We start from the raw sequence: 26,882 nt of genomic DNA, 5'->3' as shown, positions 1-26,882 counted from the left end.
TTCACTCACCCAACAAGTAGTAGTAATTAAGGAAGAACTAAACTTGAATACTAATTCTTACCGCTTTCTGCCTCCACACAAATGACCATGAGCTGGGAACAGTGAGCACTCCCTCTCAGATGGCCACCTCATAGCCTTTGCTCACGTCTCTCCTCTGACCCCCGACCCATTCAACTTCTTGCCTCCAAGCCCTTCCACCTGTGCCAAGCTTCAGGCCCTATGAAGGCACTTAAAGAGCTGGGGGCATTAATGACAAAGGACTAAGAAGAAAGAGGTCCTAATGTCCACTCCGTGACAGGCTACTGATGTGAGTCAGGTGAGCAACAGCGGGGCCGGGAGCACAGTCCTTTCTTCCCTGGAGAAGCCTCGCTCCTTGCCTTCGCCTCCGTCAGGGTCTAGGCAAACCCTGGTCTCAGGAGAGCAGGGAAGTAAACTGCAGGGCCCCAGAACCTTGAGACCCCTTGTTCTTGTCCTTCCTTCTCCCTTGCCTCCTTTCTTGGTGTGGTGAGCAGAGCGAAGCCTGCACGCCAGGACTGTGCAGAGGGGTCTCATGGCTCGGGGCACACTGGGGGCCCCCGCTCCGTGCCCCTCCCTGCCTCTGCTCACCACTCCCCCGACTCTTCAGGACTCAGCGTTTTCATATTGCTCAGCTGGTCCCTTCCTCAGCCCCGGGAGCAAGTGCGGGTAGGTGGTTCGTGGGACAGGAGATAGGAGGTGCAGTAGTGCAGGGGGAACAGCTAAAGGCATCATCTGTCCTAAGATCCAACAACTGAACCAACTCACTGCCCAGGGGACCTGTCCCATGGGCTGAGATGAGGCCTGCATGTGAAGTCTCGGGCTGGAGGATGCCTTGCTGCTTTTGTGGGTGGGGTCTCCCCACCTCCACAGGTACTTCTGGAAGTTCTGCTGCTGGCCCCAAAGCATCTACATAGCCTGCCTGCACCAGCAGGGTGTCTACCTGGTTTGCCTAGCACTCCCGATGGGCCCTGCAGCTCCTGATGGAGTTAGAGACCACCCTGCTAGTCCCCGTGCGGGAAGCAGATGAGAAAAGGTAATTAGGTTGCAATGTGGTGATTGTCGCTCTAACATGCAAAGCATGGAGGCTTGTTGAGAGAGCAGGGTGTCATACCCACCAGACCCAGCGCTCCCTGGGAACAAGAACATTGCCCAGCCTCCGACTCAGCTCTCGCCCCCTTCTGTTCTCAGGACGCTGGGGCCTGTAGCAGCCTCTGTCAAAGCAGGAAAGAAGGCTGGAGGGAGGGGGAGGATTTGTGGATGGAGACCTGCGTGCTCAGCTCTGACCTCCTTTCCCCCAGGTTCTGGAGATCAATCACACCACCCTCTACTGTATCCGTGAGAACTGGCTGGCTGGTCAGAGACAGTGCCCATCCACTGGATTCACTGCTCTGGTTATGCCCTGTTGCACGTGACAAAGAGAAGGAAAGGGAGCTCTGGCCGGATGCCTTGGGGCAAGGTTGGGTCCTGCCTGGAAGACCCATATTCTTTCCTTCATGCTTCTCCAATTCAGGTTTCTCTCTTTGGATTTGGAGCTGATAAGAGCAGTTGGCTCTGTTACTGGTGGGACCCTCCGAACAGCTGATCCTACTATTGGTCAAAGAAAGTGTATTTTAGGAAGTTGGAGCAGAAAATCATCCACAAGCTAAGAATGTGAGAGCAAGATCGTAGTCTACACTTGAAGACTAACCCTGACCAAATATCTGGTGGGGAGGGGAGGCCCTAGCCTGAGGTCTAGAGTGGGGGTGAGGGGCTACTGAGGGTTGGATGGGGAGTGAGGAGCAGATATAGTTTATTACTGAATGAAGACCTTGCTTGGCTGCCTCTACGCCTTTCATCTGCTGAAAGCTCTCCCTGCTCCCAGAAGGTGTGTGGGGCTTAAGGCCTTGGCTTACAACCTACAGATAATGGAACTGAGAAGAAACTCCAAGGTAAACAACAGAGTCCCTCTGTCAGGCTCTAAGCTACAGAACTAGAGTTGGGGGACCAAAAAAGGTAAGGAACCCAAAGAAATCTCATTTGTCCCTGAGAACTCGTAGCATCGAAAAGGCCAGGTAAGGATTCTGAGCCACAGGGATGTGACTAGAGGCAGGGACCAGCTGGCATCTTGGGGGCCCCAGATTTAGCTCTGGGGGGTTTTAAACTGTTTTTTACTAAGCATCTGTGTGGAGTCCCATGCATGGGCTTTGGAACCAAGCTCCAGCAGCTGTGAACAGGCCCCTACCCACTCTGTGTAGTGTGACGGGATATAACAGGGCCTGAGCCCTGGGTAAGTAGGTCTGGGGGACCATGGTGCTGCTCTTAAACTCCCACATTCTTAGCCGGCCTTAGCTCCATCCCCAAGCCTAGGTAAGAGGAATCACAGATTACGGTTGGAGGGCTGGAAGAAGGTCATGCCTGCTTCTTTATTGTATTTAAAAAATTTTTATCATCATTTTTTATTTATTTTTTGGCTGTGTTGGGTCTTCGTTGTTGCACGTGGACTTTGTCTAGTTGTGGTGCGCGGGCTTCTCATTGCGGTGGCTTCTCATGTTGCGGAGCATGGGCTCTAGTAGGCACGCAGGCTTCAGTAGTTGTGGCTCTTGGGCTCAGTAGTTGTGGCTCATGGGCTCTAGGGCACAGGCTCAGTAGTTGTGATACACAGGCTTAGCTGCTTCACGGCATGTGGGATCTTCCCGGACCAGGGATTGAACCCGTGTCCCCTGCATTGGCAGGCAGATTCTTATCCACTGTGACACCAGGGAAGCCCTATATATATTTTTTAAAATTAATTAATTAATTTAGGCTGCCCCAGGTCTTAGTTGTGGCATGCGGGATTTTTTTTTTTTTTTTTTAGTTGCGGCATATGGGCTCATAGTTGCAGCAGACTTCTTAGTTGTGACATGCACGTGGGATCTAGTTCCCTGACCAGGGATCAAACCTGGGCCCCCAGAATTGGGACTGCAGAGTCTTACCCACTGGACCTCCAGGGAAGTCCCATGCCTGCTTCTTTCAAGAAAACTGTTCTCTCTTAGGCTTTGAGGAAGTTGCCAACAATAGGTCTTAAGCCTGTACACTGCCTAAACCAGGGCCAGGCCGTAAGTGACAAGTCCTGCCACACTCCATCCTCCTTCCTGTCTTGACCTATGGCTGGACTCTATAGGGGGCCACAGTTGGTTGCAGCTGATATGCCCAGAAAGGGACACCCCGGGGCCTTTCACCCAGTGCAGAAGGGGAATGAAACCAGATAGAACTTCTGAACTCAAGAGGCTGACTTTAGCCAAAAGCCAACTCAGTGTTTTTGAAGTCCCCAGAACATGTTTTAAGTCAAGAACATATGATGGTTCCTCATTATCCATGAGTTCAAATCTAGATCCCAAGGCCCTCCCTCCTCTCCCTCGTGACTCATCCCTCAGCGCAAACACACCCTGCTAAGGCAGACCAGTCTTCTCACCAGTATCCTTAGCAACCCTCCCAACTCCTCTCCAGCCACCAAGGGCCAGTTCATGCCTTCCTGCCTCAGCCCCTGGAATTTCTACAGCACTTCTAGGCAGCACACACAACTGTCTCTGACTCATCTGCCTGTTATTGTCAACTGGGCTCAAGCTTCCTGTGGGCAGGGGCTTTGTCTTGTGTATCTTCTGTAGCCCTTCTATCAGAAGGCAGGCAGATGACAAATGCATGCCACCTGACAGGAATCTTCAGTGAATTCTTCCTTAATAGATGCCCTTGATGTACGGCTGTTGCCCAGCTACACAGCAGAGACAGCAGCAGAGAACAAATGCAAAGACCCAGGGTTTATTGCTGGAGGGGGAGGTGTCCGAGAGGGTGAAGTGCTGGATAATGAGTTCTAGGCGAGAGGCAGCAGATGCCCCTTGGCCAGGGCAAGGCGCTCTCTGGGTGACTGCAGGCCGGCAGCAAGTGTGATGTGCCTCATTCCCATGTGAGTCAGGGCCTTCCCCCAGCCTTGCAGCTTTCCCTCCCTCTTCCTGGGAATGCCAGCTGACCTGGGGCTCCCAGGCTGGGTAACAGAGTCAGAATTTTCTTTGGCAAACAGCAGCTGTGTGGAGGGGCCACGACCCGCTCTATGGCCATCTGTCTGTCTGTGTGCTCCCAGGCTGGCCCGTGTCCTGCCCTCGCTGCAGTTGCTACCTGGAGGCGCCTTGAGCAGTGCTGGGGCTGGGGCACAGCAGGACCGGCCCAGGGGATGTCAGGCTTTGAGTCAGGGACTCATCCAGCTTTCGGGTCTCGGCCTCCAGGACAGTGGCCTCGGGGGCCTGGGCCACGGCGAGGAGGGAGTGAGAGAGGCTGTGGTGCAGGCCCGCCAGCTCACGGCTCGTCTGCACTGAGCGGGTGATGTAGTCCTGTCTCTGCTTCCGCTCCAGGGCCAGCTGGGCTCGCAGCAGGGCCACCTGGGGGGCAGGAAAACCAAGAGGGTGAGAGCAGTGGAGGGCCTTGAAGCTGTCCCAACCCTTCCTGCTCGGCTCCTGTGGCTCCTGTCAGACCAGCGTTTGAATGAACACCTCACCCACGAATCTCAGGATCAGGCTTTACGGCGTTTGGGGGAAGGGCTGCTGGGAATCAGAAAATCCAGTGATTGTCAACCCTGGCTGCACAGGAGACTCAGAGAGAGAGCTTAAAAAAAACCAACCAGACTATTCACACGTTTACATGTAATAAAATGCCCAGATTTTAAGTACATTTTGACCAATTTCATTAACATACATACCCATATATAACCACTATCTCAATCAAGATACAGAATGCTTTAATCCCTGCAGAAAGCTCCATCGTGCCCCTTTTGGAAGGTTTTAAGAAATCTTCTGACTTAATTAGACAGGTGTGAGGCCTGAGCATCAGTATTTTTTTCAAAGCTCCCCAGGTGGTTCTAACATGCAGCCAGGGTTGAGAATCACTGATTGATCCATTTCTCAAGGTGAGTATACTGAGGGCCCCAGGAGGTGAAGTTATTGGGAGGTCAGGGCACATCCAGGACTAGGGTGGGGCGACAGATGCTCCTAGGGTGCAAAATTTAAGGAGGAGCTCCAGGTCAACAGTGAGGCCTGTCTTGCCTCCCCCTAGTCCGGGCCCTGTCTCAGCGATTGCTCTGTATGAGTTTAAGAGAATTCAAAGTAATAGCTTAGATCTAGCTGTATAGTCAGGCCCTGCCAGTAGTGACTACTGATTTCTGAAACAGGCTCAGAAATCAAAATTCCACAGTTCTAATTACTCCTGGGCCTTGAAAGACAGGGTGAACCTTTAGGGGAGGCCTAAGAGGCAAGAAGCCACTTTATACAGTTTCCCTGAGCTTGACCTGAGCTCTAGGGTATGGATCCTGGTGCTGGTGCCAGGCAACTCTGCCTGGTGTGCTGGGTGCACGTGAGGGCAGAGGAGGCCAGGATGCTTCTGCTTGCTTTAGTCTGTCCTCTTAGAATCTTCCGTCTGCTCCTCTGCCTTTTCCTTTTCTTTCCTAAGTAGGAGGTCTGGGGCCTGGAGTGTGCTTTCTTCCCCAGTCCCACCCTAAGCACGTGGGAGGTTAAGTCCACTCAGTGTGGGAGGTGGAGTTGAGATGGGGCTCTGCTTGCCTCCCACGAGGACTGAAGTTCTCTAGGCAGGAACTATTTCCCCTCTCCCTGCTGGAGGTGCACGAAGGGCCAAGCACAGAGCAGACACCAAAGCCTTGCTGCCTGAGTGCAAGGGAGGGAAAAGGGGCTTAGAAAACGGATCCTTCCAGAACGTACCTCTTTCTGCAGTTCAGCCACGTGCCTGGCATCTGAAGAGCCCTTCTGTCCTCCTCTTCCATCCTGTGGAAGACAAATGCCATTCCTATTGGAACAGGCCTTCCACCAGGGTTTGTGCAGGCCTCCTCACAATCCTGGGGACCAGGGCAAGGGCTATGGGCCAGAAGTGCCTGAACTCGGATTGAACTCTCTGGGGCACCATGGCCCTGGGGCAAGGAGAAGCCCCAGAGGGCCCAAACCAACCCAATGGAGACCTGAGGCCAAATGTCCCAAAGGCTTGTATGGGACTGGCTTCTTTGAGGTACCTCCTCATTTAAAGTTCAGCACACACCTGCTTCGTGCTAGCCCTGGTCCGTGAGCTAAGGATGCAGAGGGGAAGTAAGACAAGGGGCCTGTCCCTTGGGAAGCTTTCCTTGAAGGAAGTGGGATGGAGGGTTAGGAGGTGCTCAGCCACCAGAAACAGTCCCTACTTGCCAGGCCCCAAGGCTGCCTACTGACGGGCATAACTCAACTAAAAGAGTGCTGGTTTGTGGTGTCTTCCCCCAGATCCTTCTGGCCCCAGGAAATACCCTGGACCCATATCTTGTAAATTCAGTACTGCAAAGGGCAAGGAAGTCTAAGAGGTCAACGAAACTGCTATCAAGCTCCTAGGAACATCCAGGTCTGGCAAGCCCCACCCAACACCTACATGCAGGGAGAGACCAAGAGCCCCATGAGGCCTGCTCCTGGGAGCCTGAAGCACTGGTCTGGGGGGCAGGTGGACTGCGTATCAGTGAAGGCTGGGTTCCTCAGAATGCAGGGCTGACTCCAGCCCCACCCACTGATGTTGGGCCTCCTTCCCGGGTCAGGGACAGTGCTGGGTGGGGCAGAGCCCGGTCAGGAGGGGCCCTACGGACTGGCTGGAGTGGCTCCTCCCCTTGCAAGGGGAGCCTGGGATACGCCCTGCAGAGGGCTGTTTCTAGTGGCTGGGCTTGGGCTCTCCTGAGGCTGCAGTCAATGAAATAGACAAACCTGCTGGGTGGGTGACGGTGCGGTGGCGTCCCTGCTCTCCAGGAGGCCCGCCCGCAATGCTCGCAGGGAATCCCTCTTCAGTTTCCTCCGCTCTCGCTCCACCTGCCAAGATGCGAGTGAGCAGTCAGGGCTGGGCTTGGCTCTGGGTCTGAGCAGAGCCGCCTTTTGTGAGAGGAGGCCGGTGTGAGGGTGGGGCAAGCGTAAGGGGCCAGCAGCCATGGGAAGCGGAACTGCGCTGAGGAGAGCACTTGCTGGGGCAGCCCTGAGTGCAAAGTGCTGCTGCCGCAGAGGAGGTGGGGCCAGCAAACCTTTTCTGTAGTATTTTAGGTGCTGTGGGCCATTTGATCTGTGTCACAACTACTGCAGTGTCTCCAAACAGCTTTATTTTCAGAAACGGGCAGTGGGCCGAATTTGGCCCCTGGGCTACAGTTTACTAACCCCTGCTCTGGGGGCTGCATGAGAAGTGGAGATGCATGCCCAGCGGACCGGGGAGGGAGCTGAGGACATGAGTCACCCACCTGCTCCAGGGTGGTCCGCAGCTGGGCATTGTGGTGCTGCAGTCGGCTTCGGTCAACCTCCAGCCGCGCCACCGCTTGCTGCAGGTGTTCAAGCCTCTGCTCCCAGAGCTGCTTTTCCTCCACCTCAGGACTCGGCTCAGTCTTTGCCCCCGAGACCTGAAGGAGAGACCTGTCAGTCTCACCCGGGCAGCCCCTCAGACAGGTGGGGAACAGACAGAGGGCAAAGGACTAACCTGGCAGGTCTGGGCTTCAGGGACCCAATTCCCAGGGGAAGGGGACAAGTCCCTGGACAGGTGCTCCCTCCTGGGCCATCTGTTCCCACCAGGCCCCCAGCTCACCTCTCCCAGCTGGGCGCCGGGGTCTCCTCTGGGTCCCCGTTCTGCTCGGCTGGTCAGGCCTGGGTTGTGGAGTCGCTCCTTCTCCAGAGCTTGTCTGCTGAGCTCCAACTCATCCTGGGGTGAGTCACACCATGAGGACCTCATATCAAGACCCAGTCCACCCTCCGTCCTCAACAATTTTCTCATCAGGTTATAGTCTTACTTTTCCTGGCACCTCTGAGCTATTCTAGTGGATAACTTTCATTTTACAGGTGGATAAAACAAAGGAGCAGAGAGGGATCTTCCCAAGGATACGTGGTGGACTAGGACTAAAACCTGTCTCATTTAATTTATTTATTTAATTTTAATTTTTACTTTTTTGGCCGCGCCACGTGGCTTGTGGGATCTTAGTTCCCCAATCAGGGATTGAACCAGGGCCACGGCAGTGAGACCCTAACCACTAGGCCACCAGGGAACTCCCGTTTTAGATCTCCCCTAAGCTAAGCGACAATTGGGAGCACTAGGTGTTGTGGAAAGAGTGTGGACTCAGGAATCACATAGAGCCGGGTATTGTGTCACCACGTATTGGCTATATGACTTGGGTCAAGGTATGAGCTCTCTCCAAACCCCAATTACCTCGTTTGTAAAATGACCACAATGAGGACTTCCCTGGTGGTCCAGTGGTTAAGACTCCGCACTCCCAATGCAGGGGGCGTGGGTTTGATCCCTGGTCAGGGAATTAAGATCCCACATGCTGGGAGGTGCGGCCACACACACACACACACACACACACACACACACACAAAAAGACCACGTGAAGCGTAGATTAAGCCTCTGGGATTAAACCCCTTTAGATAAATGGGAAGACTAGTGCTAGATATTTTCTAGGCACCCTAGGGTTCATAAATGGTAAAGGTCAAGAGGACAGACAGAGAAGAGGAACGGAAGGTACACGTGTGGGTGGAGGCTGTCTGGGAGAGAGAAGGAGCTTAGCAGTACGAGGCCAGCCTGCTTAGGTCTAACCCTAGTTCTGCCCTTTACTAGCTGGATGACCTTGGACAGGTTACTTAACCTCTCTTAACTGCCGTTCCTCAACTATAAAATGAAGATAATAACCATTCCTACTTCTCAGGGTTGTTGTAGAAGAAAGTGAGAGTAACAGCTCCTGGCATGTAAAATGCTTAAAGTAAAAAATGATGCTACTATATACATGTCCATTGACAGATGAATGGATAAAGAAGAGGCGGTAAATAACAATGGAATGCTACTCAGCCACAAAAAAGAATGAAATAATGCTATGTGCAGCAACATGGATGGACCTAGAGATTATCATACTAAGTGAAGTAAGCCAGACAAAGACAAATATCATATGATATCAGTTATATGTGGAATCTAAAAAAAAAAAGAACAAAACAGAAATAGACTCATGGACGTAGAAAACAAACTTATGGTTGCCAAAGGGAAAAGGGGGAGGAGGGATAAATTAGGAATTTGGGATTAACATACACACACTACTATATATAAAGTAGATAAACAACAAGGACCTACTCTATAGCACAGGAAACTATATTCAACATCTTATAATAACCTATAAGGGAAAAGAATCTGAAAAAGAATATATCTCCTTATATATATATAACTGAATCAACTATACTTTGATTTTAAAAAAATGAGGCTACTGTGATGAAGGGCTGTTTCTGAAAGGTGTCCTTGAGTGTTTTGGGAATGGGAGGACCCTGACCTGAGCTTCATTGCTGAGTAACTACTGCTCAGTAACTCAAAAGTATGAACAGGAAGTGCCTTCCCACCCACCTACGTATCTGACTTTTTCTGTGCCCGTAAGAACAGAACTGGAAACAGGAAAGGAGTCCCACGTACTGAATGCCTTTTTCCTGTGCACTTTTTTCACATTATCGCTTTTTGGACTCAAAATGGCTCTATGGGGCTGGTACTATCATTCTGTATTTTATCAATGAGGAAACCAAGAGTCAGAGAAGTAAAGGCACTTACTTCAGGTCACACAGCTAATAAACTGCAGAACTGTATTTCAAATCCAAGAACTCGACTCCAAAGCTCATAAACGTAACCCCTTGTCTGCATATTGCCTTTTCACCAGAGCAGAGCTTTTGGGGCTCCCAGAAGGCAAGTCCCTGCAGGATCATATGTCTGAATTGAGGGAGGGGGTTCTCTAGGGCTCACCTCAGGTCAAGGGACCAGGATATAGTCAACTTCCCAGGAAAAATGGGCTGGGTTCCTCTTGGCAAAAGAGATAATACTATGTCCAGTAGCCAGCCCAACTTTCCTGATTGCCCAGTCTGCAGACCTTGTGCTCAGTGCAGGGTACAAAGATGACTGAGACGTGGCCGTGGCCTGAGGCTAAAGGTTAGACCCTAAGGTCACTTCCTCTGTCACTCAACATCCCACCTAGAGGAGGCCACTCTTCCTGACTGCTGACAACTCCAGAGGCTTTGCCCCTAGCCTCAACCTCACGCTTTAACTTCGGATCACGTTAGCAGATCTGCCCGCTGACGTTGTGCGCTTGCTTGGCCCCACAGGTACCTCGCTCCGTTTCCAAACTGAACTCCCTATTCCACCCCACTTCCCCAAACCTGCCTTTATCCCAGTGAGAAGAAACCTGGGCGCTGCCTTTGATTTCTGTCTTGTCTTTACTCCCTTCATCTCTTGGGCAATCACCTGCTGGAAATCCTGTGAACCTCTAGGCCCACCCACGTGTCTCCATCCACACTTCCTATCTCAGGTCACCACCTGTCCACCGACTCCCATTACAGCCTCCTGGTCAGTCTCCCCAGGTCTACAGTTGCTCCCCCGGCAGCCTGAGCCATCTTTCTGAACTATATATCTGATCGTGTCACTCCCCTGCCACAAACCCTTCATCCACTTCGCACTGGTCACCCAGGTCCTTAACATGCTGACAAGCCCTAAATGATGGCCCCCTGCTGTCCTCTCTTCTCTTGCCAGAGCCTCTTCTCTGTCCCAGGCAGCCTGAACTCCCTCACAGATACTCCACGCTCTCCCTCCTCCTTCTTCCTCTCCCTCCCCCAACCTGTGCTTGGCTCTTTCCTTACTGGTCCCTTCAGATCTAATCTTAAACACCACGTCTACCAGGAAAGGTGGGGTGGTCCCTCCGGTATGCTCAGAGCACACGAAACTTCACGTGTCAGGCACCAACCCTAAGTAGGCACTGCATTATAACTGCTTTTCCACTAGACCGTCAGCTCTAGGAGAGCGGGGACTGTGGATGCCACATCTTCCCCCACCACACTAGCACAGTAACCTGGATTCCACTCTGTTGAGGTGCTCGTGACCTCAGTTTTCTCACACCCTGAGGTGCAGACAGCCCCGGAGCCCAGGCAGACCGGGCTCTGCCCCAGCCCTTCCCACCCACGGGGTGACTCACCTGCAGCCTCTGCTGTTCCGAGTCCCGCTCCAGGACAGAGGCTTGCAGGAACAGGGCTACCTCCTGCAGACTGCTGACGCTGGCCTTGCTCTGGGCCAGGGACAGCGCCAGGTCCTGGGCCTTCTCCCTCCACTCTATCTCCCTGGCCTCCGTCTGCCTCAGGGCCACCTGTAGTCGCTCCAGCTCCCGCTGCAGCCTAGGCCCTGAGGAATCAAGTGTGGAAGACAGCTCCTCCCCTGGGGAGGCTCTGTGGCTGGGGGGCGAGTCCTCCAGACCCTTCCTTGGCTGGGCCTCCCTCAGCTCCAGGATCTCCTCTTCCTTTTGGGCTAGAGTCCACCGTAGCTCCCGTAGGCTCTCACAAAGGCCCCTCGTCTCTTCCTCTTCTCTCTCGTGCCTCGGCTCCTGCTTCTCTTGGGTCGCATCCTCTAGGCCCTGCTGGGCCAGAGGCTTCTCCAGCAGCTGTCCCTGCCTCCTCTGGTGTCTCAGCTCTTCATCCCTCTGGGCAAGTGCCTCCTGGAGCTGCCGCATGGCCTCCTGGTGTTGCAGGTCCTGGTCCTCGATCTCACCTTCCCGCTTCCTCAGGGCCTCCTCCAGCTGCCGGGCTTGTGCCTGGCAGGAGTCCAGGGCAGCCTGCAAGGTGGCCGTGCTGGCCTCCAGGCTGCGGCTCAGCTCCACCTGCCCAAGGAGATGCTGCTCTTTCTCCTGCAGGACGGCCTGAGCCTTGCCGAGGGCCTCCTGCAGAGCCTCAGCCTGGCCCCAGGCAGCCTCCTCCCGACACTGGGAGGACTGGCCATCTGCCCGTAGGGCCTCCAGCTCCCGGTCCCGTTCCTGGAGCATCACCTCTGCCTGCAGCCAGCTGTCCCGCAGGGTCCTGGCCTCCGCCTCATGCTCCTGGGCCCGTGCGGCACACTGTTGCTGGAGGGCCAGCAGAGCCTTCTCCTGCTCCCGAGACTCAGCCCTTAGGTCACCCAGCACCTCCTCCAGGGCCTGGACCCGCTGTCCCTCCACTGCCAGCTCTTCCTGGAGCCTCCGTGTGTGTTCCTTGTGGTCCTCCAGCTCAGCCTGGCACTCCTGCAGTGTGGCGTGGGCCTGCTCCAGAGCTTGCTGCAGGGAGCCCGCCTGTTCCTTCATGTTCTCCTCCTGGCCCTGGGCCTGCTGCTGCTGGTGCTGCAGGGCCTCGAGCTCCCGGGCACTCTGGGCCAGGGCCCTCTGGGCCTCGTCCAGCTGACCCTGAAGTGCCTGCTCTTTCAGCTCCCCCTGCTCCCTGGCTTCCTGCAGGTGCCGCTGCAGGACCACTATCTCCTGCTCCCGCTGGGTCAGCAGTAGGCTGGTCTCACCCACCTTCCTGTGTAGGCCCTGGAGCTGCTGCTCCAGCTGGTCCTTGTGCTCCTGAAGCTCCTGGATACACTCCTGCTGGCATTCCAACTCCTTCTCCTTATCACGCAGGATCAGCTTCATGTGCTCCAGGCTCCCTCGCTGAGCTTTACTCTGGCCCTTCCCTTCCTCTGCCCGCTCCTGCATCAGCTGCCTCTGAGAGGCCAGCTCCCGGCCTCGTTCTCTCAAGGACAGCTTGATCTGCTCCAGGTTCTCCTCCAGGATCTTGGTCTGCAGGGTCCTCTGATCTTCCAGGACCTGAATCCTTTCCTTCAGCAGCACCATCTCCTGCTTCCTCCTCTCCAGGTCCTGAGTCAGATGCTCTTTCTGCCTCTGCAGCTCCTTGATCTGGTCTTGCTGGGACGTCACCTCCTGGTCCTTCTCCTGGAGCTCTCTTGCCAGGAGGGTGCTCTGGCTCTCCAGCTCCTGGATCTGGCTGCCCTGCACCTGCAGTTCCCGGCTCCTTTCCTCCAGGTCCAGTGTAAGGTGGGTCAGAGCCACCCTCTGCATTTCCCTCTGGCCCTCCAGCTCCTCGATCGCCTTCTGCTGACATTCCACTTTGTGATGGTTTTCCTCTAGTTCCAGGGCCAGGCGTTCCATTGTAACCAGCTGCTTCTTCAGGTCCCCAATCTGTCCTTTCTGGGACTCAATCACTTGGGCCTTCTTCTCAAGTTCCAGAAGCTGCTGCTCCAAGATGTTGCTCTGCGCCTCCTGGTCCTTCTCAAGCTCCTTGATCTGCTCCCTCTGCAGAGTCAGCTTCTGCTCTTGCTCCTGGATGGCCGCGGGGAGGTGCTCTAGAGCAGACCTACACTCCTCCAGCTCCTGGATCTGTTCTCGCTGCAGATCCAACTCTTGGGTCCTCTTCTTCAGGTCCAGAGACAGCACTTCCAAAGCAGCCTTTTGCATTTCCCGTTGCTTCTCCAGCGCCTGGATTTTTCCCTGCAGAGTCTCCACCTCCTCTTCTCTTTCAGATAGGGTCTGGGCCAGGCGAGCCAGATTCTCCTGCAAAGCCTTCCCCTGGGCCACCTTCAGCTTGCCTTGCTCCTGCAGGGCCTGGGCTCGCTCGCGCTCACTCTCCACCTCCTCGTTTTTCAGTTTCAGTGCTGAGCGCACAGTTCTCAGGTCTTCCTCCAGGACCCCGGCAGCGCTTGCCTGAGCCCTGGCTTCTGCCACAGATGCTTGGAGATGTTCCACCTGGGCAGTCAGGTTCTCCTTGGCTGCCTGCAGTAACTCTCGCTCATTCTGGAAAACAAGATGCAAAACCACCTTAAACTATACTTCCCTGAAACTGTCACTCCAACACAGGCCCTTCCTTTCCTTCCTCTGTGGCACCAGCATTGTCAAGGATTTGGGCAAAAGGAACTGGGTGTTCCACTTAGGCTGATACTGTAAGAGAACATCCCTACCACACCCCCAGGCTCTGCTGTGCTCAGAGGGGAAAACCTGGTGCAAATGAGTCATCCCAGACTCTAGCCCTTCAGGGAAAGGGACAAAAATCTCAACCTCAATTCAGAAAAAGTAATGAAAGGCGGATTCACTAGGGCCTCAATAATGGCCCTCAGGGATGGGGGGAGAGCCAGAGAAACAGAGACACTGCTGAAGGAAGCTGGGCACTACAGATGGATGGGATACGACCGTGGGCCAGGATGGGCTCGATCCTGGGCCCTGAGGGACTACTCCTGAAGCAACCCCTCCCCCAAACCAGAAACACCTTACCTGGGCTTCTATTCCCTGGAGCTCTGCTTGCCGTAGGCGACTCTGGAAGGATGTCACAGTTTCACGCAGCTCCCTCAGCTCAGATTCTAGGGAGTTCTGTTTTCCTTCCCACTTGGATTTCTCTTTGGGAAGAGAGGTAGTGGAGGAAGAACCATGATTGGAGGAAAAGAGGGATGTAGAGGCAGATGGAAGATGGGGAATAGAATCAAAGGAGGAAAAGGCCAAGAAGGAGAGAATTACATCCAGTTTCATAGAGGCATCACCCGTCTGCCAGCTGCTCCTGTCTGTCTAGGCTCCCTGCTGCTTCCAGACTCGTGTCTGCATCTGCTGCCCAGCTCCAGCAGTGCCTGACAATCATGCCAACACTTCCCATCCCGATCACACAGATTCTCAACCTTGGATTCCAGACAGGGTTGAGCTAGATGATGTTGGAGGTCCTTTCCAGTCCCTAAGTCTATGATTTTGCAGAGGTTCCTAGAGACCAGGGTTGCTCTGCTGGGTACCCTCCATTTCTGCAAAATGCACCGGAACCCAACTGTGTGTGTGTGGCTCTCAGGGAGCCGTTTGGGATACTTTTAAGACCCAGACCCACTCCCCACGTTGCCTTCTTCCCTTCTACAGTTGAGCCTTGAGTCGCAAGACCCTCCCCTCTCCTTTCCTTTCCTAGTAGTCACCACCCTTCCTAGCCCTTGGCTGTGGCACAGATAGCTTCTCCCCAGATTCCCCCCTCTTCCTATCTCCCAAACAAGCCCATAATCCTTCTGCTGTCAAAGGTTAATCATTTGAGAACATAGTTTGAGATAACAAAAGAAGTAACCCTGATAAATGATGAAAGACATAGAATTTTACAGTGTTCTTATAGACCTGACCTTAGGTTGCCAGTTTTTAAATCTTCACAGAAAAAACAGAAGCTTAGCTAGCAACGTCCCTCAGTTCACCAAATCTGTTCCTCCTAATCCCTTCCTCCAGGACAGCTCTCAAAGGCCAAGCGAAGTACAAAAAATAGTTGACGGGGGTCATCGCCCCTTTGGAGACGCCTCTAGGTAAATCTCACAGCTGTGGGTAAGCAGTAAGGAGTGGCTCCCAGGCCTGATCCCTCCCCTCTGGGCTTCCTGCCTTTCCTCTTTCTTCTCCCCCAAACCCACCCCTGCCTTACTTAAGCTTCTCACCTTCCTGGTTCTGGGAGAGCTGTCTCTGCAGAGCCTGCAACTCTGTGTGGATCTGGTTCTTCTCAGCCTCTGTATCAGTGAGACACTGTTCCAGCTTCCGGGCCTGATCCTTCAGATCATCCTGGGAAAGAAAGGGTGTGGAACTCAAGTTCCTCATCTTCCAAAAAGCCGCCCCAGTTCAGGGCCCGATCCCTCTCTTCCCTCAGCCTCTGTCAGGGTCTGCCATCACGGACCCACTCTCAGATTGCTGGGTTATTTACCTCTGAACTCATGTGCATTTGGCTCCTGGAAGGGATGACAGGCTCTGCTCCAACTGGCTGGAGCCTAGGGTTCCCCTTCTGCCTCGTGTCTTTGAAACAGAACTCCTGCTGAAGTCTTAGCCCGGGGTCACCTCTCCTCTCCCCAAACTCCTACTTCAAAGCTTAGCTCAAAGGTCACTGCTTCCCTCCTTCTGACCCTCCCAACTGTCCCTTCCTCCTATTATTATCATGTACATCTGTTATTGATCCAATAATTTCTATCAGTTCTGCTTTATCTCAGGATGCAGTCTGGTTGCTCAGCCCTGTCACAAGCCTTCTTGAGGGCAGAGAGCAGGTCTTTCTCCTTTTTGTATCCCCAGCTCAGAGTGGCTGGCATATAGGTGACACTCAATTTTTACTGACTGATGGGTTCACTGGGAGGTGGAATTTGGGGGACATTTAGTTCAGTCTTAGGCCTAGAATGTTCCTATAAACGGCAACCTCAAATCTCAGTGATCCCCAATTTGTCAGGTTTTTCTTGGAGGTTTGGCACCAAGAACAATTCATGGCTGAGAGGAAAATGGTGCAAAACAGGATCACAGATCTATAGAGTATCACGGTTTACAGGGCTCACTCGAGTCCCTCACTCATTTGTTCCTCACAGCCCTGTGAGGCAGGCACGATTTGCCCTACTTTACTAGTGAAAACAAGGCCCAGGAAGCCAAATGCTTTATTCACAGTTGCCGGGTAGTAAGTGATAGAGGTGGACCTCATCCCAACTTTACATCAGAAATAAAACAGGTCAAAGTGCTTCACAAGTCTTTTTCGGCGTAGGTGAAGAGCCTGAGGAAGGAGAAGAGAGACACATACCCGGGCCCGCTGCGTTTTCCACAGGTCTTGGTGAAGCTTCTGGAGGGCAGACGCCACCGCCTCAGCTGAGAGAGCCGTCTGGAGGGGCCATCTCTTAAAGAGGATCCTAGCTCCATTCTGGTCTGAAAAAATGAGGAAACACCTCCTGACCTGGCTGCACTATGAAAAGAAACAGCCATACCTCCCAGACCTGGCCTTGGCTTTCCCACCCATCCCTCTTCTCCTCAAAGAACCCCTTCTCAGTAGTTTGTTCTTCATGCCCTGTCTGTGTACCTACGTGCCAGGTACTGTGATGTGCACTAGAAAATACTATCATTTGTTAGGCATTTAATCAGTGCCAGGAACTGTGTGAATGATTTTATTTGTCATCTCATTAACTCCTTAAAAAAATCCCAAGAGGGGGCTTCCCTGGTGGCGCAGTGGTTGAGAGTCCGCTTGCCGATGCAGGGGACATGGGTTGGGGGGACCCCGCATGCCGCAGAGCGGCTGGGCCCGTGGGCCGTGGCTGCTGGGCCTGCACGTCCGGAGCCTGTGCTCCGCGGCGGGAGAGGCCGCAGCAGTGAGAGGCCCGCGTACCGCAAAAAAAAAAACAACAAAAAAAACCCCAAAACCCAAGAGGTAAATTTTTTTTCTAAAAAAATTTATTTATTTTTGGCTGCGTTGGGTCTTCGTTGCTGTGCTCGGGCTTTCTCTAGTTGCGGATGGAGGGGGTTGCTCTTCGTTGCGGTGTGCAGGCTTCGCATTGTGGTGGCTTCTCTTGTTGCGGAGCACGGGCTCTAGGCACATGGGCTTCAGTAGTTGTGGCACATGGGCTCAGTAGTTGTGGTGCACGGGCTTAGTTGCTCCACGGCATGTGGGATCTTCCTGGACCAGGGATCGAACCGGTGTCCCCAGCATTGACAGGCAGATTCTTAACCACTGCGCCACCAGGGAAGTCCCGGTAAGTACTTTTTTTTTTTTTTTTTTTTTTTTTGCAGTACGCGGGCCTCTCACTGTTGTGGCTCTCCTGTTGCGGAGCACAGGCTCCGGACGCGCAGGCTCAGTGGCCATGGCTCATGGGCCCAGCCACTCCACGGCATGTGGGATCTTCCCAGACCAGGGCACGAACCCGTGTCCCCTGCATCGGCAGGCGGACTCCGAACCACTGCGCCACCAGGGAAGCCCCCGGTAAGTACTTTTAACACCCTCATTTTATAGTTGAGAAAATCAAATTCAAAGAGGAGAGGTGACTTGCCCAAGGACACACATCTAGCAAATGGCTGAGCTGGGGTTCAAACTCTGATTGAATTAATCCCAGAGTCTGTGGCCTTGGCCTTGATGAGTATCTAAAGAGCTGCATTCCCTTCCCTTCTCCCCTGGGAGCTTTGGCTTTGACCAAAGGACTGAGTTCCTGGGTGGCTGCCTCACCTGGCTCAGGGCCCCAGAGGGAGGAAGCCGAGTCTCCCCCACCACTCAGCTCAAGCCCGCTCTCATAAGGAAACCCCAGGGCCTGCTGCAAGACAGAACAGAGGCTGGCCAGCTGGACCTGGGCCTGGTGCCCAGGCTGCTGTCCCACTGCCAGGGCCTCCAGCTGGCCCTCCGTGCTGTGCAGTCGCAGCTGTAGTTGGGCTGCCTTGGTTTCCTGGGCCCACAAGGAAGCTCGTAGCTGCTGTTCTGTTACTCGAGCTGCCTCTAGCTCCTCCAGCAGCTGTGCTTCCTGGGCCAGAAAGTCAGCCTCCTTTTCCTTCACCTCCTGCTTCAGTAATTCCACCTGCCAGAGAGGAAGTATGGTCACTCTGAGCAGGGAATGGATACCCTCTCCCCAGACCCTCCCAGGCCTGACCCCACTCAATCCCTGTGCAAACCTTGACTGGGGCTGGGAGGATTGCCCTTCCTCTCCAGCAGGAAGGGAGGGCTCCGGAATGAGTGGAACCCTAGGTCTAACCTACATGCCCACCTACGGACTCCTGACACATGGGCCTGGGCTATGCAAATGGGCTTTGGCCCTGGTCCCCCTGGCAACTATGCCAGCTCCCTGCTATGATTAGGAATCGGCCTGAAACGCTGATACTGAGCCTAAAAAGACCAGTCACGATAATAATGGCTACCATTTATTGAATGCTTACTATGTTCCTGACACTTTATACATTCCTATAATGATTAAGAATTATCATCCTTGTTTTATGGTTGAATAAAGTGATGTTCGCACAGCCAGGAAGCAGTAGAGCTGGGAGTCACACCCAGGATGGTCTGACAAGCAGACCTGGGTCCTCATCTGCCGCAGTCTACGTCTAGCTCTTACTCCCTCATTATTCTCCTCCCGGTTCCATCCTTTCTCTGTGCGCAAGGTCTGGGGTCCTGCTGTGAGCAGACCGAGTCCCTGGAAGCAAGAGGCTGCCGCTGACCCCATCTGGAGTAATACTTGTTCCCCCTGCTGTGTCTTGCCAGGCAGACCAGGCACACTTGGCAGCGGCTGGGCTTGAACCAGGCCTGCGTGAGCTCTGCCCCTCTGGGCACTGTGTTCTGGGCCATCAGGTTCCCCACAGGGTCCGTTCTCAACTCTGGGTCAGGTTCCCAAGCCCCACGCAGCCTGGTCCTGGCTTCCCCCTCCTGCCGGGGCTGCTAAGGTCTCATTGTGACTGAGCAATCACCTGCCGACTCCAGAAGCAGGTTTCCACCAAGGAAGAGGGCTCTTAGTGGGGTGGGAAATACCTGGGCGCTGAGCTCTTTCTGCCCTGCCTGGGCCTCCTGCATGTCCTGGCGCAAGGAGCTCAGCTCTTGCTGTCGAACAGAGTCAGCCTCTTGTAAAACAAGGAGTCTCTGCTCCTTTACCGCCAGCGACAGAGTCAGGCTAAAAAGAGAGGGTTAAGAGGGCTGGGTCATCCTCTCAGGTAATGAAGAACTACCTTCTCATCTGACTGCTCTAACACAGGATTGCTAATTCACAGAAAGAGTGATGATAATGATTCCAGTATAACAATAAAAGCCTCCATATACTGAGCACCTACTGAGTGCTCCTAGGTCCTTCATGCATATAATATTTCATTTCAACTTCACAGTTTATTCTTCTCTGGCAAATTCCAGAAATATCTATACAATACCTCAAATTCAGTATGTCCAATTCTTCCCATCTCCTCTGCACCTCCCCTCCCACCAGTCACCCCTACTATGTTCGCCAGCTCACTGAATGGCACCTCCATTCACCCTGAGAAGTCTTGACCACATCACAGCATCCTCCCCTCATCCCACCTGAGTCCACTCTAAGACTACAAACAACTGATTCCAACTCCCCTGACACCCCTTAAACCCCTTCCCTCCTCCCCTTCCCTATGACCCTACCTCGGTTCAGCTTTGGTTCTCTTATCTGGACAATTGTACCAGTCTCCTACCTTGTCTTCCTGCCTCTAGTTTCATCAACAAAAGGATTTCTCCCTCCTCAGACTCCAGGTAACATAATCTGCAATACTTTCCTTTGGAGGTTATTTGATTAACATCTTCCCCACAAAACTATAAATTCTACTGAGGCAGAGACTCTATTGTCTTAATATATCCCCAACCCCTGGCATAGCGTCTGGTGCGTGCTACGTGTTCTCTAAGTATCTGCTAAATGAAGCTTTGGAGACAAGGACCGTGCCCTCTCCACACAGCTACCTGTACAGCCCAGAGCTGGAGACGTGAGAGGTTAGGTGCCCTGAGCAAACTGTCAACCTCACAGTGACCCCTGGACCCAGATAGGCAAAAGCCAACTCCATGGCCTGTCTAGCCTACCTGGCTTTCTCTCTCTCCAGCTCCTTCTGAATTCGGCTACACTCCTGGGCCTCTCTCAGCTTCTCCTGAACCTCCTGGTCCACCAACCTCTGGGAGTCTTCCTTGGAAACCAGATGAGACTTCAAGTCCTCCACCTGGAAAGTCAAGGACATGAGGACCAAGGGCAGGAAGGTTGGTGGGAGGATGCTTCTCACCTAGGGCTTTAGGGTCCTTCAAGGTTTAACAGTCACCAGCCCATTTTCAAAGCTCTGGAGGTCCTGCCAACCCTTACATGCTGTTCTTATCCACCTCCCTCTGCCAGTACCACTCAGCCTAGTCCCCTGTCTCCCCAGCCTCACATATGCTGTATAGAGGCAGGCACAAATGAAAACCTTGGCTGAATGTAACTCTGTCCAAAGGCCAAGTGATAAGCAAGTGATTGTATTTTTTTTTAAATAAACAACCCGAACATCATCTGATATAGGATTTTGAGAAGGAAAAGCAATCTGGTATAAAAATACTGGATCTATGGGGAGGCTGGATCTGTGGGGCTGGCAAGAAAATATGAGGTCTGTGGTCCCCACTGAGAGAGGTTACTAACTACCCCAGGGATCTGGGAGGCACATGCACAGCTCTGAGCACCCTTCACTTTTCCACTCAGTACTGGGGCTTCCCCTCCCCCTCCCAGGCTCAGGCAGCCAAGGTTCCCCCGTCCTGCCAGAGGGAGTGGGAGAGCCTGTGCTGGGGAAGGATGCTGGGCTGGGAGAGAGGAGCAGGGACCTGCTTCTGCAGGTCTAGCTTATCCCGCAGCAGGGTGCCGCCCTCTTCCTGGAGGGCAGCGAGGCTGTCTCTGTGCTGCTGGGCTGCCTGTTCCAGCGCCCGCTGAGCCTCCTGGAGCTGGGTCTGCAGCATCCCAGTGGTCTCCTGAGAAGGGAGAAGACAGCAGGGAGCAGAAGAAAGCTTCCTTGGTCTTGAAATCCATGTTACAGAAATCCGTGTTGTATAAATACTGGTTTTTTGGTTGGGTTGCCAAAAGCTGAGGCAGGGTCCAGCTATCCACGTTGTTTCCATGATACGCTGTCACCTCAAGTCCTCACCTCCTATTCCCTCTCCTCCCTCACCAAGTGCACTGCTCACCCAGGCTTTCTCGGCCAGGGTCCCTTACCCAGACCACTGCAGCAGCCTCCTGCTGGGTGTCCCTACTTCCACTTCATGCCACCACGCCCACGTGCAAGCAGGCAAACACAAACACACACAAAATTCTCCCCTCAGCAGCTAAAGTATTTTTAAAATTTATATGTAATAACTCATGTCCCATTCTGCTTTTTAAATACCATCCAACATGTTCCCACTGCCCTTAGAACAAAGTCCAAGGTCCTACCACGGCTGACAAAGGGCTCCTGCCCCCAAGCTTATCATGCTGCCTCCTGTCTGTCCTGAACTGTCCCAGGCCCTTTCTGCCTGTCCCAGGCCCTTATGATAGCTATTTCCTCTGCCTAAACTGTTCTTCAAATGGCTGGCTTCTTTTCTTTTCCTTTTAATGGTTTTATTGAGATTCAGTTCACATACCCTACAATTTACTCATTTAAAGCATACAATTCAATGGTTTTAGTATATTCACAGAGTTGTGCAGCTGTCACCATGATCATTTTTTTACCATTTTCATCACCTCCAGAAAGAAATCCTGTGCCCTCCCCATCCCCCATCCTCACTCCCAACTACTCGTCTACTTTCTGTCTGTGTAGATTTGCCTGTCTTGGATATTTCCTACAAGTGGAATCATACACTGTGTGGCTTCTTGTAACTGGCTTCTGTCACTTAGCATAATGCTTTCAAGGCTCATCCTTATTGTTCTACGGGTCTGGCTCTTCAACCTTAATGGCTCAGCTCAAATGTCATCTTCTCAGTGAGGCCCTCCATGACCACCTTGTCCAGAGGCCTCCTTTGAATCACTCTCGATTACATCGTCCTATTTATTTCCTTTACAGCCCTTATCACAACCGGTAATTATCTCACTTGTTTTGTGTCTGCTCTGCCACTAGAACTCCCTGACTGTCATGTTCACCGTTGTGCCACATCTTTCTGTTGGTCAAATGTCGGCACCTAGGCAGGGCCCAGTGCAAAGAAGTGCCAAAGAGCAGGTGAATGTGAATGAATAAATCAATGCTGCCTCTTCTTCTTTGCCCAGAACCACCCTCCGTACCTGCTCCTTTAACTTCTGAACCTTCATGTCCTGCCTCAGCCGCTCCAGTTGTTGGCTGGCATCTGCCAGCTCTTTCTGGGTCTGCAGCAGTGTCTCCAGGAGGGACACCCTCTCCTTCTCTGTTTCAAGCCGCATCTGTGGAGGGGCAGGAGGGCGAGGGCTTGTTGGGTTAGGGGTCACCATGCTCACCCACTAGGCCACCAGCACACGCCAGCTGCTCTAGGGCTCTTCTAGCAAATGGGGTGGGGGCTGAGGGTGAAGGAAGGTCTGGACCCACTGACTGAGAGCCAGGAAGTACGAAGATTGCTGCTGGTTTGCAAGCTGACAGGATGTGGTAAACGACAGCCCTCCCTCAGGAAGTAGGACATGCCGCCGGCCGTGCAGCTAACGGTACCGATCACCTGCTCATGGGGAGCAGAGTGGGAAGCTACATTCTCTTCTGGAAGCCCCTGCAGCACCACCCTCGGGAGTGGGAAAGGAAGTGGCCCAAGGTAGGGGGATCACAGGGTGGACGTGCAGCCCAGTCCTCCCAGCTGCCCACCTGGCACAGGGCGCTCTCGGCCTCGGCCTGTTCTTCTGCCCTCTGTGTCCGCATGGCCTCCGTTTCTGCCTGCTGTTCCCTCAGCCTCATTTCCAGCTCCATTTTCTCCCTCTCCAGGCTCTCCAGAGCCTTATCCAGTTCCTGCTGGTGCCAGGAGCGCTCTCTCTCCTGGTCGTACGAAGGAAGTGCCGTTAGAGCCGAGGGGGTGAGGAGGAGGCAGGAGAACCCAGTTAGGGCAAGAAGCCTACTGCTCACCAGCTGTGTGACCTTAGTGCCTCATGTGACAAGCTTGCTTCCTCATCTGCGAGGTGAGGCTAATCATCCTGCCTTGCCCATCTCGCCAAATTTTATGAGGATCAAATGAGATTTATTAAAAAAAAAATCAAATGATATAATACATTGAAAAGTGTTTTCTAAAGCGCAACTGTCCTTCATATAAGCTACAAATACCTGTTATTTTAAAGCAAGCACATCATGGTTGGTGGTTGTAACAGCAAACTGAGGTGGCGGACTCGCTCTCTGCTGTCCCCCCTCCCCTGCTCAGGGTGACAGGATTAGCCTCCCAAAAAGCCAGGCTGAGCCTGTCTCCTATGCGATACAAGAGCGTTAGGATGGGGCATCCCGGTCCTCCCAGAGGTCCATCACTGACCGACACCTTCCCTGATCTCCTAGATGAATCCAGCCCCTCTATTAGGATCTCAGGATGGTGGTGAAGGGCACTGGAGCCAGGCTGCCTAGGTTACAGTCTTTACCCCAGTACTACTAGTGTGACCTCAGTTCATTTCTACCGCATCTCTGTGCCTCAGTTTCCTCATCTATAAAAACGGGGACAGGGAATTCCCTGGCGGTCCAGTGGTTAGAACACTGCGTTTTCACTGCTGAGGGCGCAGGTTTGGTCCCTGGTCCGGGAACTAAGATCCTGCAAGCTGCACAGCATGGCCTAAATAAATAAATAAATCCTGTGTAAAAAATAATAATTAAAAAAAATTTTTTTTAAAGCACAAGTCAACTTCCATTTCCAGAAATCTGACAAACAAGCTCTCTGAAACCTCCACCTGTAAAAGGGCAAAACAAACTAACAAACAAAAAAAATGCCAATTTAACTATTAAGTATATATTTTAACGTATCACTGAGCCAGCAGGAAAATAATGAAAATTTCATTGGAGCCAAAATCAAAGCAAGACTTGTGATCTAAAGAGGTAAATGAGCACAGAACAGGCTTTCCACTGGCGGTATTTACTATACCTAATAACCTTGAAACTCATTTTCTGGCTATGTGGGCAAAGAAAACAGAAAACAAAGGGTGGGGAGCCTGACAGGAGACATAAGGCTGGACCTCCAAAGGGCTATCTGGGGTCAGGAAACTATGGCATGTGGGCCAACCCTGGCCCCGTAAGCTAAGAGTGGTTTTTATGTTTTTAATGGTTGACAAGAAGTCAAAAGAAGAATAAGACTTTGTGACATGTGAAAATTATATGAAATTCAGTTTCAATGTCCATACATAAAGTTTTATTGGAACACAGCCATGCTCATTTACATACATGTCGTTTACAGCTGCTTTTGCACTAGACCGGCAGAGAAGAGTGAGTGTGACAGAGACTGTGTGGTCTGCAAGGCCCAATGTGGCTCTTCAGAAAAACACCCACCCATCCCTGGGCTACTGTCCTCAGTAAATGGATAAACCTGAGAGAGGGAGAAAAGAGGAAGAAAAAGGGAGAGAGAAAAAGTGGGGGAGAGGGAAAACAAAACACTGTACAGAAGGGAATAGCAAGAAAATTTGTTTTAACCTTCACAAAGGGTTATATATATATATATATATATATATATATATATATATATATATATATATATCACTTGAGAATTCATAACCATAAGCTGGTCTTCATGTGGGTTCAGGGCCTGAATGTGGCCCAAAAACTTTAAACAGAAATTGTACTTTAAGGTGGTCCTGGGATGCTAATCCTTCAGCTTCCTCAAATCTCTGAGGAAAATCTCCTTTGCCTCAGGCCTAAAAGGATTCCCACAGAAAAATTTCCAGAGAACATGAGTTCAGAGTCAGGAATCACAAAACACATAGGGGCCAAGGTCATCAGTGAGAGCCAAGGGGAACAACATATAACAGAGATCCAAAAAGATTTTAGGTGTTGGAATTATTAGACAGCATAAAAGTATGTTTCACGTGTTTAAAGAATAAAAGAGGGGACTGCAAATATAAATTAGGGAGAAGACACTAAAAAATGACCAAGAAGATTTGAAAAAATAACCAAACAGAATGTTGAGAAATAAAATATTTAATAAATAAAATTTAAAACTTGGTGAATAGACTATAAAGCAGATTAGACACAGTTGAAAAGGGAAATTAGTGAATAGAAGAGGGATCTGAAAAAACATCACCCAGAATACAGTGTAGAAAAAGTACACACGGAAAATGTAAGACAGAAAGTTAAGATACCTGAAGGTTACACCAAGTTCTAACATACAACTAATTAGAGGCTTCTCAATACCAACAACGGAATAATCAGTGCGCTGACAGAAAATAACGGTTACCTTAGAATTTGTACCTGAATTTTATACCCAGTGAAACTATCTTTCAAGAATAAAAGTGGGAGGGATAAATTAGGAGTTTGGGATTAACATATATACCTACTATATATAAAATAGATAACAAAGACCTATTATATAGCACAGGGAACTATACTCAATACTTTGTAATAACCTATAAGGGAAAAGAATCTGCAAAAAAAATAGACATAATATATATGTATAGCTGAAACACTTTGCTGTATACCTGAAACTAACACAACATTGTAAATCAACTATACTTCAATAAAAAAATAAAATTAAAAAAAGGAAAAAGCTATAAAAAAGAATAAAAGTAAAATAGACATTTTCGGACAATTAACTACCAACATACCCTCACCAAAGGAAATTCCACTTCAAGGAAAACAAATCCAAATAGAAAGCCTGACACACAAGGAGGAATGGTGAGCAAAAAAAACCTTGTAAAATTTTCAGTGTATCTAAACAATTATTGACTGCATAAAATAATCAAAACACATAATGTATGGTGTTAACAACTAGTAATAACTAAACGCAATGACTAATACAGTTGATAGGCTGGGAGGAGTGAATGCAGGTAAAATGTTCTCTGGTCCTTGTGTCATTCAGGAAAAGGGTAAATATACTGATTAACTTGAGATTTTATTAAGTATGTATTTTAAAACATTAAAGAACAACTAAAAGAATAAAAAATAGAGTACATATCATCCAAAGTAGTAGAGAGAAAAAAAGAGGTGAGAAAAGAATATAATTTAATAATCCAATATAACCCTCTAAAAGAAGTTAAGAAAGGTGAACTCCCCTCCCCAAAAGGTGTAAAAAGGTGTAAAAAGAGAAATAGCATAAGATGGTGGAAATAAATCCAAATATGCCTATAATCACAATAAAAGCAAATGGACTAAATTAAATAATTAAAAGACAAAAGAAACACAGTTCTGAATTGGGCAATAATGGTTCCAAGGCATTCCTCTGCTCCCTTTACACCCTGGGGCCAGTTTATCAATCCTAAATCCCAGGATCCACTCTTAAGTCTCTATACATACAGAAACAACAACAACAATAATACCCAACACAAATATAGAGCTTACTGTATACCAGGAACTATTATTAGTGTTTTCCATATATTAACTCATTTACTAGCTAGAAGCTGGATTTTGCACCACGGTGACCAAGCAGGCTAGTCCTGTTCAGATTTCACTTTTATAAGCAGGAGTATCTGCTGCTGTCTGTCTCTCCCATCCCCTAGCCACAACCACCACCTACCCATTTCTCCTGGAGCCGGTTCACCTCCTCCTCATGGGCTGACTTCAGCTGCTGCAGGGCAGCCTGCTCCTCTTGCTCAGCCTGGGCCAGCTGTCTGGCTGCCGCATCCCGTGCCTGCTCTGCCCGGCTCCGTTCAGTGTCCAGTTCCAGCTGCAGGCACTTCACTTCCCCTAAGATGCCAGGGACAGGATCTTGTCTCTGAGCCTCTGCCCTCCATCTTTC

The 26,882-nt window shown here is 51.4% G+C and overlaps 1 protein-coding gene across 1 annotated transcript in view; it reads right to left on the bottom strand.

The window, feature by feature from the left end:
* Positions 1-3,791: 3,791 nt before the first annotated feature.
* Positions 3,792-26,882, bottom strand: part of CEP250 (centrosomal protein 250) — a 46,400-nt gene continuing 23,309 nt past the window's right edge. Inside the window, exons 18-33 of the mRNA XM_079718931.1 lie at positions 26,661-26,830; positions 22,838-23,005; positions 22,297-22,431; positions 20,874-21,017; positions 20,115-20,248; positions 19,059-19,197; positions 17,775-18,117; positions 16,368-16,489; positions 15,259-15,379; positions 14,090-14,211; positions 11,000-13,615; positions 7,603-7,716; positions 7,265-7,420; positions 6,747-6,848; positions 5,736-5,798; positions 3,792-4,406 (exon numbers count right to left, since the gene is read on the bottom strand). Of these exons, the coding sequence (XP_079575057.1) occupies positions 4,143-4,406; positions 5,736-5,798; positions 6,747-6,848; positions 7,265-7,420; positions 7,603-7,716; positions 11,000-13,615; positions 14,090-14,211; positions 15,259-15,379; positions 16,368-16,489; positions 17,775-18,117; positions 19,059-19,197; positions 20,115-20,248; positions 20,874-21,017; positions 22,297-22,431; positions 22,838-23,005; positions 26,661-26,830 (4,913 nt within the window). The 3' untranslated portion in view covers positions 3,792-4,142. The remainder of the gene's footprint in view (positions 4,407-5,735; positions 5,799-6,746; positions 6,849-7,264; positions 7,421-7,602; positions 7,717-10,999; positions 13,616-14,089; positions 14,212-15,258; positions 15,380-16,367; positions 16,490-17,774; positions 18,118-19,058; positions 19,198-20,114; positions 20,249-20,873; positions 21,018-22,296; positions 22,432-22,837; positions 23,006-26,660; positions 26,831-26,882) is intronic.

This window comes from Hyperoodon ampullatus, assembly GCF_949752795.1.
Source record: "Hyperoodon ampullatus genome assembly, chromosome: 14".
Classification (NCBI taxonomy): Eukaryota; Metazoa; Chordata; class Mammalia; order Artiodactyla; family Ziphiidae; genus Hyperoodon; species Hyperoodon ampullatus.
The sequence above is the reverse complement of the archived record's forward strand: the minus strand, read 5'-3'. Positions and strand labels throughout refer to the sequence as shown.